Source organism: Plectropomus leopardus, chromosome 20, assembly GCF_008729295.1.
Source record: "Plectropomus leopardus isolate mb chromosome 20, YSFRI_Pleo_2.0, whole genome shotgun sequence".
NCBI classification, from domain to species: domain Eukaryota; kingdom Metazoa; phylum Chordata; class Actinopteri; order Perciformes; family Serranidae; genus Plectropomus; species Plectropomus leopardus.
The window spans coordinates 16826335-16844270 of NC_056482.1; the positions used below are offsets into that span (position 1 = coordinate 16826335).

A 17936-nucleotide genomic window follows, 5' to 3' on the forward strand; every position below is an offset into this window, starting at 1 on the left:
TTTCCCTACAGTATTTAAATTACTTGCTTTATTTTATGATCCAGCTGTTTTTTCAGACTCAGTCCAGTACAGCAGAAATGTTTCTGTCCTTGTTTCTAATATATAACTAACAGACACATTGTTGCTAATAAAATGGTGTGAAAATCCTTCTGATCTGTTTTGCTGTTGCTGTTAAATTCTCCAAAACTAAATCTTGAGTAAACATTTTCTTGCGGATCAACTGCTCTCAAATGTTTGTGAATGACGAGTCTAAGAAGTCACTAATTTATTTCAATTAATCTACACGTTTAAAGGTCTTGTAAGCAATTTAGTGGTATCTATTGGTGAAAAACTTCTCCCTTTGTGTGTGTGCAGGAGAACTATAGTGGCCAACACGAAACCACGAATGGCTTTATCTAGAGCCAGTGTTTGATTTGTCTCTTCTGGGCTACAGTAGAAAAAACATGGTGGACTCTGTGGAAGAGGACCTGCTCCATGTAGAAATAAAAATTGGTCAATAGAAAATAACAGCACAATGATTCTTATTTTCAGGTGATTTTAAACTGATGAAGACATAGTTGTGAACATTATATATTTTTTCTGCTGAGAGGTGCCCCTAAATACTACACGCTGGACCTTTACAACAGTGTTTTTTATTGTGTGTTTTTATATGAAGAACCTCTTGATATTAAGGTTTATCAATGAACATTTACTGTAATGATGATGTGCTCCACAGGACCATATTTCTGCCAGCTGACAAATGCAGAACAGTGGATTCGACCACAAGCATGGTGCATCATCCTGGATTATCTTATTTAGTAAACTGCTAAATGCAGGGTAAATATCAGCATGCTGGAACATATGCTTGAGCACCGCACTACAGACAGCAGAGGCATACAGTTTGTCTAGACAGTGGGATTTAGACCACTAGGTTTACTGATCAAAGCAGCTTTTTTATATTTCTTTAAAGAAAAATGTCCCACCTTAGATTGAAAACAGCAGTCTAATTCTTTTCTTTTTCTCTCTCTCTTGTTTAAGCCAAAAAGCCAGCATCTACCCATCATCTCAAGTCATCAGTGCTGGACCTAGCACATTTGAAACCTGAGGCAAGCCCCCCACCCCACCCCCCCCAAAAAACACACAATAATACAAAAAGATAATACAAATAAGAAATACATACTGAGAAATACATATATAAAACAATAAGAGGATATGGTATGTGCAAATTTGTAAATGTGTACATTTCTGCTGCACCGTGGGTGGCTTTTGCCTTTCCATATTATCATATTCTAATGCTCTCTAAATACACTCCACTTCACCATTTTCCTTATGACTGTCCCTTACAAATGCTCTTTTTTTATTTTTTATTATATTAATTTCAGTGTCCCCTTCTGGTGGCACCTTAAAGCAAGATCCACTACTGCAAATCTTAAGCCCCTTTCTCACTGGACAAAAAAAAAATCCATTAACATCCTGGACGACAGCTGGGTGGACACCTGTATTTTAGCCCCTTTGCCAGAGCGATGCAATGACAAGTGGCCACAAAATACTGTTTGTATCCATCCAAGCAGCGCTCGAACAAAATGTTGTCGGAACCAAGTAAGAGACTGAATAAGTTAGAGAAATAAAAAAGAAATAATCATCATAACATTTTCACTGACCTCCATGCTTCTTTCTACTATTTACTGACCTGTTTACCAGAGTCCAGGCTGTCTGTGACATCGAGTGTGACACACCAGAAGAAAAAAATCTACACAGAAAGGCATGACCGTGTACATGGCCTTGGTCTACTGACAAGGGGTAAGCACTCTATCACAAATTTTTTTCAGGTTTTGCGGCATTTAAAAAAAACGGACCCATGCTAATTTTATTGGGAAAAGTGTAATAGAAAAAAAATAGTTATTGCTCAGCTTCAGCCAAAAGTTTTTCTTTGAAAGCTTAGGTGTAAATATGCCTGAGAGAGAAATTAGTCAACCTGCTAAAATGTTCCTCTTTTATGTTAATGATCAAACATCAGACATACTGTAACAGATAAAACAACGAAGCCTGACAAACTTCTAACCACAGTGACAGCCATAAAGTTTGTTTGCACACATATCCAGTCAGCCCCGAGGCAAAGAGGTGAGAGTCATGACAGCAAACATGTCTGAATGAGAAGGCTAAGAAACAAGAATGGGACGCTTAAGTGATGATAAACCAACCTGACAGTCAGAGGTGAGGAGATGATAGCCACAATGAAAAGTCATCCGTGCAGGGAGGCTAAAAGACGGAAATAGGAGGCTTTATTCTGACAATAAACTGAGTGAGTCAGAGAGGCAAGTAGACTAATCATACAATAGTAAAATAACTGAAAACTATTTCAGAGAGGAAACAGAGGTAGTTATAAGCGGGATGAGTCAGAGCTAATGAATGAAAAATAGCACATACCACAAAATACACAGACAGATGGAGGCGTAGAGGAGCTGATATCAAACCGAGGCCTCCCTGGCAGAGACATGAATAGCCATTTTGTGAAGGCATTAATACAACAGCACTGCTTCAGACATGAAAAACCTCTCAGATTATGATGGATTCTCTTTGATGTGCATGCATTCAAACTCGCATTTATTTCTACATGAATTGAACAGACTGTAACAGGGAATTACTGTCGCACTAGCATTCCACAAGTAAGATGAAATGGCCGGAAATGTATTTATTTATTCTCTTTATATTAATCGTAATTTACATACAATAATACACGCACTATTTGTCTGATAGAACATGTTTAGCATACTGCAGTTTGCCTCATAGGCAAATGTTAGCCTAATCTCTATAAACACATATCTACTCATGTATGCAGCCTGAGTGCTGATGGGTTCAGTCAAAAGTAAAGGCATCTGTAACATTTTGTTACAAACACCTGATGTGGGAATCAATAGTGTTTTGATTGAGATGTTGTTGTGAAAGTGAAGCTGGAGGATTGTGGCGGTATCCTTCCATCACGGCCGACACTGTCCAGCTCAGCAGGAGTCGGCCTCATAACTAAAAGCCAAACGATCAGTCTGCTTTCTATCAAAGAGTCCTTCACTCAGGCTCTGGATGCGAGGCTGAATAGCTAAATATAAATACCACTATTTCCTTCCAAGTTTACCTTCAGCCAAAACTGAATAGGTGTAGATTTTGAAGGAGACTCAAGGGACACGTTCCTCTCAATATGTCCCCCCTCAGTAAAAACATGAAAGTAAATGACTTTTATTGTGGCAAAATTAAAAACATTTATACCTTAAATTGGTGCAGAAAAGGCATAATTTTATAAATAAAAACTCACCAGAATGCAGAAATTAAAGTGTTTAATGCTCAAAATTTTCTGGCGGAGGACATCCAAACCACCCCATTCACATTCCCAACTTGTCAAATCCTGATGCTTTGTCAGTGTCAGCAATGGACATAGACGCACAGACACACCATTTGATGTGGTATTATATCAACACTGTCTCATCCCAAATGCTTTGTTAGTGGACTTCCACGTCTACGTAATACGCTCTAGGTCTCCTTCTCCATCTGCTGTTGACATTATAGGAAGCCGCAACCAACGCCACAATGTCAATAGAAGCACATGGTGGGATTACAGTGCATGTGGTTATGTTTATGCAACAAAAGCACATGGGAATCAACTGGGATGTCATGCAGCACATGCCTAGCATTGGGTACAAAAAGGCAAAGATGGTTAGGCTTCAGCCAAAAAGGCACATACGTAGGTAGGCATAAAAAAAAAAAAAAGGAGCACATTCTGTCCGGCCATGTTCTCAACTGACGCTGCCGATTCGCGTATCATGCTGTCTGGTGGCGTTTCATAACATGGCAAACAGTTCTGTGCTGCCTTCTTAGCTGACGCCGCCGGCAGCAACTACTGTAATATAAAGAAAGTCTGTACAGGGCAAAGAAAAAGAAAAAAGAACCTGCTCTGTATTTCCAATATGAATTTTGAACCAAACCACGGTGGTTCTAAAACTAATCATATGCCCTTGTTGCAGAACCCTTTGAAAATAATCGTAAAAACAAAACTTTTTTTTACTTTGCCATTTCCTGAGAAACTACTTTGAAAAAACACATTTCACATCACAAGTGTAAATTGACAAGCCATGCCTGAATGTTCAAATCTGATCCAGGAGCTGTACTTAACTTGTCATATTTAGATATGTATGACAAAGCAGCGGTAGCTTTTTGACGAGTTGGTATAAGAGCTTGTTGGCCAAAATCCTGGTTTCATATGTGTCCCCCTCAATGTTGATTTTAAAACTGCACCCTTGCTAATTTGTATTTGTATGGTATACACTAGTAGCTAACAGTTTGGGTGTGTAGGTTTTTGGGGTGCTTCTCTTTGTATGACATATTTCCACCTTTGTTTGCATAAAAGTTTGCCCAGTATTTGTGTGAATAAGCGCTTGTGGAGGCTTTGTGAATAATTTAGAGGCATAATCGCCTCCAGTGTAAGCAGAGCTCGTAGCACGGCCTTTAGAGGTGTATCGATGTTTTATGACATGCTTTGAATCATCCCCCTCATCTCATCTACCCCTCATCCTGCAGCAGTGTGCTCACTCTCTCGCCCTGTCTATCCGCTGCATCCCCTGTGCACTCTCTCTCTCTGTCTTCTCTTCTTGTTCCTCTGCTATCTTTTCCCCCTCCCTTACTTTCTTGTACTACATGTACAAGTGTATGTGTGTGTGTGTGTGTGTGTGTGTGTGTGTGTGTGTGTGTGCACGCACGCACGCACGCGTATGGTCCCTGGCCATAATTCCCCAGCAGTGGAATTTAGATGCAGCACAGAGGAGCGGCTGGGCTTCCATGAATTATGAACATGATAGATATGAGGCTCTCCACCTAACATTACAAACCAGTACTTCCTACCCCTTGTCCTCCTTTCCTCTTATTGTTCTGCTGTTTCGACCTCTTGTCCCATTCCCTCCTCTCATTACCGTTTCCCCTACGTTTCCTCATGCTTACTCTTCTCATCACCTCCTCTTCCACCTCTCTCCTCATGTGCACTGTTTTCAAAATTCTGCTTCTTTAAGCCTTATATGAAACTTTCTTTTGATTGTCAACAGAGAAATATAAACAGGTATTTCAGAGTTTGAGTCTGATTTTCAAAAACAACTTGTCCACATTAGCTGGGAAAATGTGGTTGTTTACCTACTTATTTTTGTTTCTGTGTGCATTCTGTGCACAACAACACAAAAATACAGTTACCACAGTAGGACTTGAAATTGGCTTATGGGCATGTCACAAGTCCACACAAATTCAAATGGGTTTAGCTTTAAAGGTCCAGTGTAGGATTTACAGGGATACATTGGCAGAAATGGAATATATTATAAAAAGTATCTTTTCTTAATCACCTGAAAAGGTGAAAGTGATCTATTTAGTGTTTTTGCAAGTTTTCATCACCAGGTCTGTTTATTTTAGAGAGGACGAGACCTCTGCTGATGATTTGGCTTACAGAAAAAACCTCCTGAAGATCTGGATATTGAGTTATAAGAGAAAATTGGTGAGCACACATTAGCAGGTGCTGGGCTTGTGGCCTGTCACCGATGTGCTGAACAGCATGGGAGACATGTTTATTGTGATGTGAAACTGCTTTATTCAGTGTTTTTATCGGTTTTAATCACTGGGTCGGTTTGTTTTAGAAAGGAAGTGACCTCTGCAGATGATTCAGCTCTTGGTAAAAACCTCCTGAACAATGTCCACTGAAGGAATTCTAACTGAGAGAAGTTTTAGCTGATTGCAAGCTGTAAACCTCATAGCTAGATGCTGCTAAATAACGCTAAATCTTACACACTGTTTCTTTAAAAAGACAGTTTATTCAACATCTTGGAAACAAGGACACCAAAAGAAAAACTTAACTCAAGATCAACTTAGCACCATTTTAAGGACAAAAAATTACACTCAACTGGTCGACATCAATGCTAAAAAAAATGCTAGCTAAATTTAAGATAACATAAAATCAAAATACAAATGAGAAATCAATAGAGGCTGAGAGCTAAACTATGCCATGTCACATTGGGAAAAGCACAAGTGTAAATAACACTAATGATGGCTGAATTTGTTTTAGCTGCATCAGTTTCAGGGTCTTGGTAATGCATGCTGGCCAACATTTATATCATAATGGCTGTGCTTTTTATACTATGACAAGTCAGACATATCAGATAACATATCCATGCACCTGCACACTTGACTTAAAATTACATTTGTATAGAACATAAAGCAGTGTTTTGCATATAAAACAAAGACTGCTTCTAATTTCTGTAATTACACTGTGTTTTATTACAAAACATATGCAGAACATTGCTTGCCAATACTTTAGTCCTTTATTTTGGCATTCCTGAGACCCCTCACCACCAATATGGACATCACCCAGACTGCCAAAAATAAACACTGGCAGTCAGAGCTTTGAGAGGTTGGTCGCACATTAGGAAGAAGCACTTTCCTCCGACTATAGACAACAGTACAACCAGCATCACAAACAGACACTTACTCCCATTAACAACAACAGCAGCTGTTCTCTTTGCCGTGACAAAAATGTCCCTGTCATCGCTGCACTCACAAATGAAACATTATAACTTTGTGTCCATAATTAACAAAAGATGTATAGCAGCCATTCAGAAAATGCTTATTGCTTTGTCAGAGCTGTGGAGAGATAGCCATCCTCCACAGATCTCTCACACACACGAGTGCGTGCAGGAGCCATTACCGCCCAGTGTGTGTAATCTTGTGATTTCTAAAAGGAGAAAAGGCCGTGCCTCCTGTCTGAATTTTTCATTCCGGACCCTCTCTGTCTCTGTATAACAACTAATAAATAAGCAATGAATCCTGAGGACATAACGCAGAATGGACTCAATTTTATGTCCTCAACACCACCTCCCCCCCTGAATACACACTTTGTCTCACTCTCTTTTTTTCTCTATGAACTCTCTCTCTCTTTCTCTCTGTCTCTCTCTCTCTCTCTCTCAGTGTGTGTTTTGAGAGCTAAATCTTTTGCTGCATTCACTTCCTTTGCCCAGTGAACTCTACTGGCTCCAATATATGGTGGAAAAGTGTGCGTCTGTGTTTGTGGATTGAACGTGACCTTTTGCTTTTTTAATCCACCGCACCGATTTAGATTTAAAGCGGCTGGTGGCTTTGAATCAGTCTGAGAGGCACCTTGGTTGACGGGCAGTTCAGAGGGGCCTCGGTTTAGATTAGCACATGAATATATGCCACAACATCACTGTCAGATTATGCAATATTTTTCTCAGTCAACAAGTGAGTGGGTGTTTCAGACAGAGAGACAGAGAAAGGGAGAGGGAGAGAATCATTATGTTGTGAGAGGGAGTCAGCTGAGAAATGTGATAAAGGCAGAACAAAACTTAAAGTGGTACTTTTATGCCATCTGGTGGGCTAGTGGTTTTATTGGCACATGCAGCCAAACATTGGCACTGGTGGTTAATGAGCCAAACTAAATGTAATTTCTAAGCAGACAAACCCTCTCAGTGTCCATAAGTTGGGCTTTAAAGTGAATATCCTTACATCCAGTTATAAGTTATAAGACACACAGCCTTTGTGGTGTTTATGTTGTGTTGGCTTTGTAGGTGTTATGCACCTTTTTATGATTTGACGTGTCCTTGTGATTTTTTTTTTCTGTTTCTTTAAAGTCATTTTGTGTCTTTTTTTGGGTGTTTTGTGTGACTCTTTAATGACATTTTGTGCCTCATTGTGGTTGTTTTTCATCTTTTTGTAGTTATTTGGTTCTCTTTAAGTCATTTCGTGTCTCTTTGAGGTAATTTAGTATCTTTTTTGTTGTGTCCTGTCCCTTTGTAGTCATTTGTCTTTTTTTAAGTCATTTTGTGCATCACCAGGGTTTTTTGTCTGTTTGCAGTCATTTGTGTCTCTTTGATGTAATTTTGAGTCTTTTTTTGTCATTTTGTGACCATTTTTTCTTATTTTGTGCCTGTTTTTTAGGCCATTTTGTGCCTCTTTTGTGGTTGGTTTGCCAGTTTTTGTTGTTATTTTGTGTTTCCTTGCTGTTCCTTTGCATCTCTTTCTGGTCATTTTGTGTATGTTCCTGTCTCTTCAGTACATGTTGATTTGAGCAAAATTTTGCATGTGAAGGCCAGGTAGCTTCTGACACTTTGAGCCCCTGAGCCAGTTCAGTAATCCATCCATGCCTACATGTCCAAACTGGAATAATCTAATAGGACCATGACCCTTGCTCAGGATGCATAACCTATATTGTAAATCTTGTTATCAGTGCATATATATTTTTTATCTTGATGGTCATTTTTGACTTATCCCTTGAGCTCACGAATAACAAAATAATATAGTCTACAGAGGGACCTGTCAGTGTTAACGACACTGGTGTGTTGGGCTCTCTTACTTGTCATTTACGTGGATGACTCAAGGCAAAGGGATAGTGTCTCTTGATGGTGACATTTTAAACAAGAAATAGAATAAAATGAATTGATTAAATATCACTATTTTAAAACATTTGATTAAATTTCTTGATGGATGCATTTATTGCTTATAAATGGTGAAAATGTTTAAATCTGACAATAATTTCTTTTCACACAGTTTTTGGTTATGATAAACGGTGCCATCTTGGCAAAAAAAAAGCTTTTCATACACACTTGTGGGTTTCGGGATTGTGAGAGTGACAATTTAAGGTTGAATGTTCCTCTCCAAATCAAAAACATGACTCCCTCCACAGTGCTTAAAAAATATTTGTAGTGCCTCCCCCGTTTTGCACCATGCTCTCCCCTCTTATAAATAACAAACAGTCCCTACTTACTTTGCAGACATATTGAACTCTTAGTAGTTCATCTAAATTTTAGTTAATAATGAGTGCTGAGTACCTATTTCAGGCTACAAAAAAAAAAAAAAAAATGCAAATCTAGGTTGTTTATGGTGATAGTCTTTAATAGTTTGAAAATAGGCTCCTAAAATCGTGTCACTATTATAGACAGTATATTAAGAATAAAAAGAAAAATACAATAAAATAAAACATTTTTTCATACAATGGTCACAATGAAAATAGTCACGAGCAGAGCCCTTTATTCTAGTGCACTGGTCACGAGGCTCAGCTGTTACCAGGGTAACCAAATTATCCAAGTCCCGCCTCTCTGTTCCAAGAGCCAATCAGGTGTTAGTATGCGTCTACTAACCGTCAGCCGCGAATTGCAAACTTCCTTTTTATGTCTGTGTTGATTTGCCGTTTTTACAGCATTAAATCGACCATAACACTCGCATTTTCATAAAATTCAAGGCAGTATGAGCATAGAGCAGTCGGCTGAGACCCACAGTAGTGTAAATACGTGTGCAGTTTCGACGCCGGAAGGGAACGATGTCAAGAAAGCAGCGCTGAAAAGGTAGCTTGTTAACAGTTAGCACTAATGCTAGCTAGCGGCTAGCACCAAATAAATAATGTCAAATAATTTCAGGCAATACTGCTAAGCTAGTTGTAATTGCAAAAACGTGTTTATCATTGCCTTGTTCCATTGTCCTTCTGTGTCGCTGTGATATTGCCCCACGACCTTACTGAGACGGTATGTGCTGGACTGTAACGTTTACATTGTTGTGTCGCCATTGCTTATTTACAGAAAGGCCATCATTAAATGTTGCACACATGTCTATTTGACTGGGTTTTATGTGACATTGTGCTTAAACCAATGCCTTTTCTGTTCGCTGGCCGATGATCGCCGACAAGAAGTCAAGGTTTATCCTCTTCTTTATTGACCAGAAAATCAGCTATTTTTGTGATTTCCAAAATCTGTATTTTCACTCACATGAGGTTCTTCTGTGTATCCCAGTTAATCTCTCTTCAAAATTGCACTTTTAATTCATTTGTAAAATATACTAGCTTTTTGCAGACTTTGTCAAATGGAAATGGATTTCACAGTTTGTGACTAAAAACTAAATATGAAAAACTCCTTGGCAATGGCGATTATATTTATATTGCACATTGCAGTCCAAATAAATGTGTGCTTTACATAGAATAAAACAGATAGAAGACCACGTGTAGAATAAAACATATATAGGAATACACTATAATAATAATAATAAACTGTATATATTATTAAGCCCCTTTAAAAACAGGGTTTACAAAGTGCTTTGACTAAAGGCCAGACAAAAATTAAAGTAGTATTTCACAAAAGGCCTGAGGCAAAAAAAAAAAAAAAACATGTTGGAGAAACACACAAAGCAATGACAAATAGAGATGGAAGCAATTTAAAAACAAAACTCAAAGTAAAAACCCATACCAATAAAAGTAAATATAACTAAAATAATAAAAACAGAATATTAATAATAATTAAATGAAGCAGGATCAGAACAGAATAGAAGAATAAATTTAAATTAAAATAAATTAACGAAATTAGATGAGTGTGATCATTGGACATCAACATAATAACATAGAGAACACAAAAAAAAAACAATCGAAAGCGAGTGATGGTTCACAAACACACAAAATGAGCCTGGGAGAAAGAAATATTCTTTATGCATGTTCTCATCAAGTGAAACACCCTTGTCTCTGTCTCCCTAGAACTCCATATTCAAAGTTTAAGCGAGTACACTCCAACTTCAAATCACCTGTAAGTGAACCTCCTCTCTGTCTGTAACACACACATAAAGTGCCACATATGTATCACAGGATGATTGTCTGTTTCGCATCCGACAGCTTCAAGTAAGTGAGAGTGCTAAAGTTAGCCCTGCAGAGGAGGTGGCAGAGCTGGAGAGAAGAAGAGAGCAGCTGGACGCAGAGATAGCACAGCTGGAGGCTGAGTGAGTACAGCTGTGTGTGTGTGTGTGTGTCTGTGTTTGTGTGTGTGTGTCGTTCTGTATTTCTGAGGTCCAACTTGAACTGTATAGGTTAAGATTTATTCATTTAGTGTTGATGATACAGTTTAGTGTTGGGGGTTAATGACTCAGTGGTGTCGATCCCCTCAAGTAATACCCTGAAATACCTATAATCAGAGTTCCTACAGATCCTTAGAAAGTCTTCAAAGGCATTGAATTTATTCATCTAAAGGGAAAAAATAATGGCTCTGCCATGGGAAGAGGGATTTTATTAATGTTTTTTTCAGATTTTGAATTGTAAAAAATCTTAAAATAATTGGTAATATATATATGTTTTTTTTAATAATAATATTAATTTAAATTCCTGCTCTCAAACTCATCAACGGTGCAATTTTACATGCAGATTAAAGAAACACAAAATCGTCCAGAAAACAGGCCAGAAAGGCCAGATATTTCGCATTTATACTTAAACTTGTTCTTTGTCTTTGTTGTTTTTCCAACATTTCGTAGATAATATAACTTTTTCAGTGGACTAAATACAATAAACATTTGGGCAAGATAAAATTGTCCTTTAATCTTGCTTATTAGAAAATTGGATAATTCTGAGTGGCATTAAGAAGGTTTTTAAAAGTCCTAAGTCTAATTTACCTTAAGCTGAAAAAACCCTGTATGATGGCTGTCTGTGTCCATGTGTGCTCCTCTTGCCTGCACATAGTTTAATCAGTTTTTTTTAAAGATGTTTGTATTTTGTGTGTGTGCCTGTCCATGAGCATCTGCACATATTGGCTTTTTTATGTGAGACTTCTTATGTGTGTGTTTCTCCAGAGGATGCAGAGTAGAGGAGCTGGAGCGTCATATTGACATGCTGCATGAATACAATGACATCAAAGACATTGGACAGTCACTCCTGGGTCGTATTGGTAAGAGAAATGCTCGTATAAACATTTCACTTCACTAGTTTTTAGTAGCATTTAAGTGCATGATTGTAGAATATACTTGTGCGGGTTTTTTTTCTAATATTTATTCGTAGGCTCTCCACTCCAAAATAATGAGTGTTGAGAGATAACAGTGAACCAAAACTGTCAGCTGAATGAGTTGTCTGTCTGTCAGTGTTACTCATGTTTTACACCTCTCAGCTCCCTTATGATAAGAGAGTGTGAACCCAGAGCAGATTAGATGAGACAAGCAACAGTATGTCTTTTTCTGGTGTGATTTGGACCAAAGAAACCAAACTGCACAAAGGTGTGATCACAACTTTTAAAATTACTTAAAGTACCATAAGAAAGTAGACACCCTTGAAGCTACAGTTGGTCATTTTTATTGAGAAAAAAAATCATATTTGCTCAAACTGCCTCACACGGCACAACATTTGACAGATTAGCTGTAAAAAAACAAACAAATAAATAAAATATCTGCCTATGTTATTGCTTTGTAGCACATGTAATGGCATTGCTGCAGGTAAATGAAAACAACCAATTGGAGCCGAGGAGTCTCTACCGCCGCTGTCAATCACTGTTCCTGTTCTGCAGTCAAATTGTCAATCTAGGCAGCGCTGATCAAATATGAATCAAGATTCTGTTATTGTATTGTTGTTATAATTTTCAAAAACATTTTCTGGTGTACTTTTTTAACTGTAACATGAGAAAGGTACTCTGGTTAACTATATCCAGATCACCAACTTTCTTATTTTACAGTCAAACAAAACACTAAAATATTTCTAAATTTCTAAACAAGAAATAGGCAATGCAGTAACAGAATCTTGATTCTTGTCTGTTCAGCGTTGCCTAGTTCGACTCCTCGGCTCTGATTGGTTGTTTTCTGTGCGCTGTAGATTCAAGCAAAGGCCATCAGAAGCAGGATGAAGAGGAGGAGGAACATTATTTTTTTCTATCTGTCTCATGTACTTCTTTCAGAATATACTGACCGTTTCAACAAATATGACAGTTATTTTCATAAAAGCTACCAACTGCAGCTTAATCAAAGATCATCAGATTTACCACTTTTCATACACAGTTGTTGTCACCGTCTAGTACCTTATTGTCAGTGTGTTAGGGAGTAACTAGTTACATATAATTAGTTTCATATATTTAAATCACAAAATAAATGTTATTGTAAACAGTTACTGAGAAGGAATATGTCATTAAATTGCAGTTGCTAATCAAAATATTGATTACAAAGAGGTTACTTCTGAGCATTTTATTTCAGTAAAAGGTTTATATGTACAATTCAACATTCATTTTTGTTGCTTTACATCTTTTCGCCGTGCTGGAGTGCCTTCTTTTGGCATGCTCTATTTCTGGACATTTTTCAGCTTTATTGCCCAGTTTTGAACATTTGTTAAAAAAGTAATCAAAACTCAGTCTTTTTTATTCATTACTTTGCTGAAGGAATTTAAATAGTGATATTGCATATTAATTGAAACAGGGTAACTTGTAATCTGTACCATAATACAAATTTCAAAAGTCACCCTCACAACACTGCTGATGGTATTTTGATGTCTAAAATATTTTAGCTTAATATGATGCCTGCAGAGAAACCGAATGGTAGTGAACTGAAGTGAAGCCATCCCCATCTATATGTGTGCTAACATTTACATCCACTATATTTAAACATCAAGAGCATTCAAATTAGTTATTATCTGATTGGGCTTTGTAATTATCGTTTAGTAGGAAAAGTGAAGTTGTACAGTCAGCCCACTAGAGGGCAGCAGAGCAACATCTCCATTTCCCTGTCACGCCACAATCAAAAGCCACCACACTGATTATGTTTGCATTTAGATTACAGTGGCCCTCCTATAAACGTCTATCCCATCTGATTAACACTTAACAAAAATGTCATTGGTTAAAGTATATATATATATATATATATATTATATATATATATATATATATATATATATATATATATATATATATATATATATATATATATATATATATATATATATATATAATATATACATACATATATGCATATGTATGTATATATACTTTTCTGCATCACTACAGTTTTCTACAACAGTTACAGTAGTGACAATTCAGTTGAGTAGCATCACATTGACCATGAGTGTTATTTTCTTGATCCTTTAACACTGACTTAAATTCCCCAGCTCAGACAATTTTGGGTCCTTCTGTAAAATATTCAAAGAAGAGGGGGCAGTCCATCTAACTTTATTCACTGATTGGATAGTAGCACTAGTACATTTGCAGGCCATAGACCTATGACTGCCCTCTTTCAGAAAGATCAGAAAGTCTTGCTGCCATTTGCTTGTCCCTACAACTTCTGTCATAATTTTTGTGACACTGTAAAATACTTTGTTCATCTGGCTGAAAACATGCTGCAATGAGTTGTGTAAGTTTGTGTCTTTGACACATAATTGCGTGCATGTTCCGCAACTGTATGAGCAAGCCTGGAGAAGTACACACCTTTCACACTGTTGGGAAGGTTTTGGTGAATCACAGCCAAATCACATTGTGGTCTGTGCTTAACATGTGTCATAACAAACGTGACTTTTTACCTACTTTTACATCCACATGCTTGAGTGTGTGTGTTTAGGGTCAAATAAAGTCTGGACATCCCCTGATTTACTTACCGATCATTGCGAAATATGTACACAGGAACAACCGAGATTGTTACTGTACACATTCCTCGAATTCTCTAATGTCACTTATTTTCTACTTTTGTGGTCGTCTGTTTAGAAAAGTGGGCAATTTTCTATTTTAAATATTTAGTGAAAAGCCTGCTATCTCTTTAAATCCTCTGTCAGTACAGTACAGTGGAGAGTCAGGATGATAATGACCTCTTAGTGAATGGAGGTGGCATTTCCCCTCTGACACAATGGCAGTCTTTCACTTCACTTACACACACACACAGTTGCAATCTCTGTCTGTTGGGCAGGCACATGCATACACTCACACATGCTGTCAAATACAAACACATGGTATCATCCCCCCTTCCTGCTCTCTCTCTCTCTCTTTCTCTCAAACACACACACACACTTTCACAAAGAGTCTACACTTAAACACTGAGTTGCTGTTGTATGCTGAGGGAGGAGAGGGGTGGGTTGAAGAGAGAGAGAGGGGACAAGAGGAGATGCCCTGCAGTACCCTCTAAAGACAACTGTCCCTTTGTCTTGTACCATATCTGTCTCTTACTCAGGATTAAGGCCACTGTAAAGTATCTCAAGAAATGTCTTTTCTTTGCCCATATTGTCTTATAAATATTGATTTCTAGATGCATTAGCCTCACCCTCTGCATATAGTCTTATAAATGTTGACATTTTCATAAGTAAAGAGCTACTTATATAATCACAGAGTTTTCCTAATGAAACATTGCTCTGAAAAACAGTTTACAGTTTACCGTGTTGAAAAGAAATATATTGTGTGTATATATAGTTAAAGTATTAATTTTTTAATTCTTAGTTTTTATTGAAAGTTATTCCTGTCTGTCTTTGTATCAGATCCTTTCGTTTGACTGTACTTTCTTAACTGAATTGTCAGTGAGGGAAAACAGACCAAACAGGTACAGTTTTAAGAGGAATCTCATCGAAACCTTGAACTGTAACACAACGACCCCTTTGAGCGTTGGCCCGCAGGTACAAAGATGATTGACAAAACATCAACGAACCTCTCTCCAAAGCCCCAGGCCTTCAAATCTCCTTATTCCAACTGCACACCATGTACACACCCCTACCGAACAAATGTAATTTGCATAGGGTAAAAAAACAGTTGCACCACTTAAGGGTTGAGCTATCGGTTACTGTTTTTGAGGCTGGTAAGAGGAACACTCCGCATCACTTCTTTTTTTTAATATTTTGTGTCTTTGACAGCTGGTCAAATAAAGTAAATCATGTTCAGAAATACTTTATTGATCCTCGGGGGGAGCATACATAAGCCCTTAGCTTAAAGAAAGCTGAAGCAGGGACCCGCTGTTACATAAAATTGCACTTGAGATAATCTCTGAATATTTTTGGTCTTCTCTTAATTGTGCTTGCCTGTGGCTGCCAAGTCAGCAGCAGTTGGAGCATTTCTAGATGCATTGGCCTCATCCTCTGCACTCTCGCTGGTGGATTGTGAATTGGACAGTGTGTCGGTCTCTTGCCTGAAACATTAAAATGATCCATTGTGGCTTATAAAATGTCCATACACTATGGCGAGTATTAGCAGTTAGGTCAATATTTTTTAAATGTACTTAAACTAGTTCACTTCATCATTATGGATAAGGGTGATTTACAGTCAGGTAGCTCACTGGTTGCACGGTTACCCATGAATCTGTGGGTAACATTTAGCCAGTCATTAATGTTTTCTACTGTAAAATAAAGTTTTTAAACTTTTGGAGGAAAAAAATTTGTGCAATAACTATGAGGACCCAGGGCATAGAGAATTACAAGAAAGTAGAAATAAGAAGTATGAAAATGAAAAGTACGTGTAAAAAAAAAAAAAAAAAAAAAAAGTGCTTTTTGCTACAATGTTTCATACTAGTATGTAAAATATGAAAAAATATAAAATACATAAATAAGCATGTAAAGCAAAAACATAAAAATATGTGAATTATTCTACATTGCAGTGTATGAAATTAGTATGCAAAGTTTTAGAAATCTGAAAACGTGTATTATGCTACATTGCAATGTATAAAGCTAGTATGGAAAGATTTAAAAGTTTAAAAATGTGTGTATCATTCTGCAATGTCCAACACAATATATGCGTGAATACAAATAAGAATTTGTGCATCATTTTTTTTAAAAAAAGGCATCTGTGCTAGTAACAATACATTTTGACAGTCTGTGACATTATTTGTTTTATAGTAGATTTATAGACTACAGATTATTTCTTGGTTAATCTAAGATTTCTTTATTATTTTCAGCCGTGGTAAGATCCTGTCAGTGCAGCACATTTGCATGTGGTAGCGACAAATGCCACAGCTTTACAGCCTCGTACTAAATATAGGAAAACACACTACAAGCCAACTGCTCTGTGTATCAGGCTCAGCCCAGAACAGCTCAGCACGGCTTGGTTCTTCATTATATAAAATAGGCAGAGATCGAGTTTGTGGGACTTATTTGACATATATTTTAAAAGGATATAAGAAATTGTGCAACTAAAATAAAGGTGAGCTGAGACAAGAGGTCTGTTTTATTTTTAAAAAACATGTAAAGCTACTGTATTCTGTCTTTTCACCAAATGCAGACCCTATGTTTAAAGTGAGTCGTTTGTGTGGTTCTGTAATCTCGGTCTGTTCAGTGTTTTGAGGATTGTTTGAAAAGTAGACCAGAGGGAGTTGACCCTGTAATCTGCTGAAGGGGCCTAACCCCTACTTTGCTATGTCTTGCAGCTGCTGTGAGGGGGACCACCACACGAGATCTCTACAGCCACTTTGGTCTGGAACTGGATGACTGAAGGAAAAAAATGAAATTAAAGTGGTGAGAGTGGTTCCTCAGCTGAAGGGGAGAGGGGCTTAAAGAGTAAAGACCAAAGAACTTTTAGATAGGAGGACGGATTTGGACTAAGATTTGACTGGAGGAAATGGGTTTACCTCCACCGCCTACTTCAGACGGAGCAGAGGTTTGACAGTTTTTTTGGTGATTTTGTTTTCACCTCTATACAGATAGAGATTTCAAAAGTAGGACTGAGCATGATAGGAGGAGAATCACGCGGGCCCTGCAGGCAGGCACGGCATTTAACAGGCCATCTACCCTAAATTGCTAACTTAAAGCTTTGTTTTGTTCGGACATTGAAGCTTGTGTAAATTTACGTTTAGATGAAGTTATGCGCAATGGCTGCATGAATGTAAATTACATTTCTGACTTAATTTACAGGAAAAAAAAAGGGAATGCTGGAGTTTTAACTTAAAGTGTAAAGTATAATGCACTAGCTCCTATCATAATGTGCCTTGTACGCTGACAAAAAAATGCAATAAATAAGGCACTCCAACCACCACAGACAGTGTGTTCCAATTTGCATTGTCACTTTTAAGTCCACTATCAAATCTAAACCATTGAAACTTTATTTGGCACACCTCCACAGAGAACAGAAAACATATTGATTTATAGATTGATTCGGGACCACATTTAACAACAGCAAAACTTTATCAAAACCTCTGTCGCACAACTTGTGCAGTCTAATCCAAGTCTCATTTATCCAGTTGTATGCTCTAGAAGG

At 37.6% G+C, this 17936-nt stretch overlaps 1 protein-coding gene across 1 annotated transcript; it reads left to right on the plus strand.

Annotated features, from left to right (window-relative positions):
• Window positions 1-9155: 9155 nt before the first annotated feature.
• swi5 (SWI5 homologous recombination repair protein) lies at window positions 9156-17712 on the plus strand. Its single transcript, XM_042509890.1, has 5 exons — window positions 9156-9353; window positions 10526-10574; window positions 10661-10764; window positions 11605-11699; window positions 17110-17712. Exons 1-5 carry the CDS (start codon window positions 9256-9258, stop codon window positions 17172-17174), a joined length of 411 nt encoding a protein of 136 aa, XP_042365824.1. The 5' UTR covers window positions 9156-9255; the 3' UTR covers window positions 17175-17712.
• The last annotated feature ends 224 nt before the right edge of the window (window positions 17713-17936 follow it).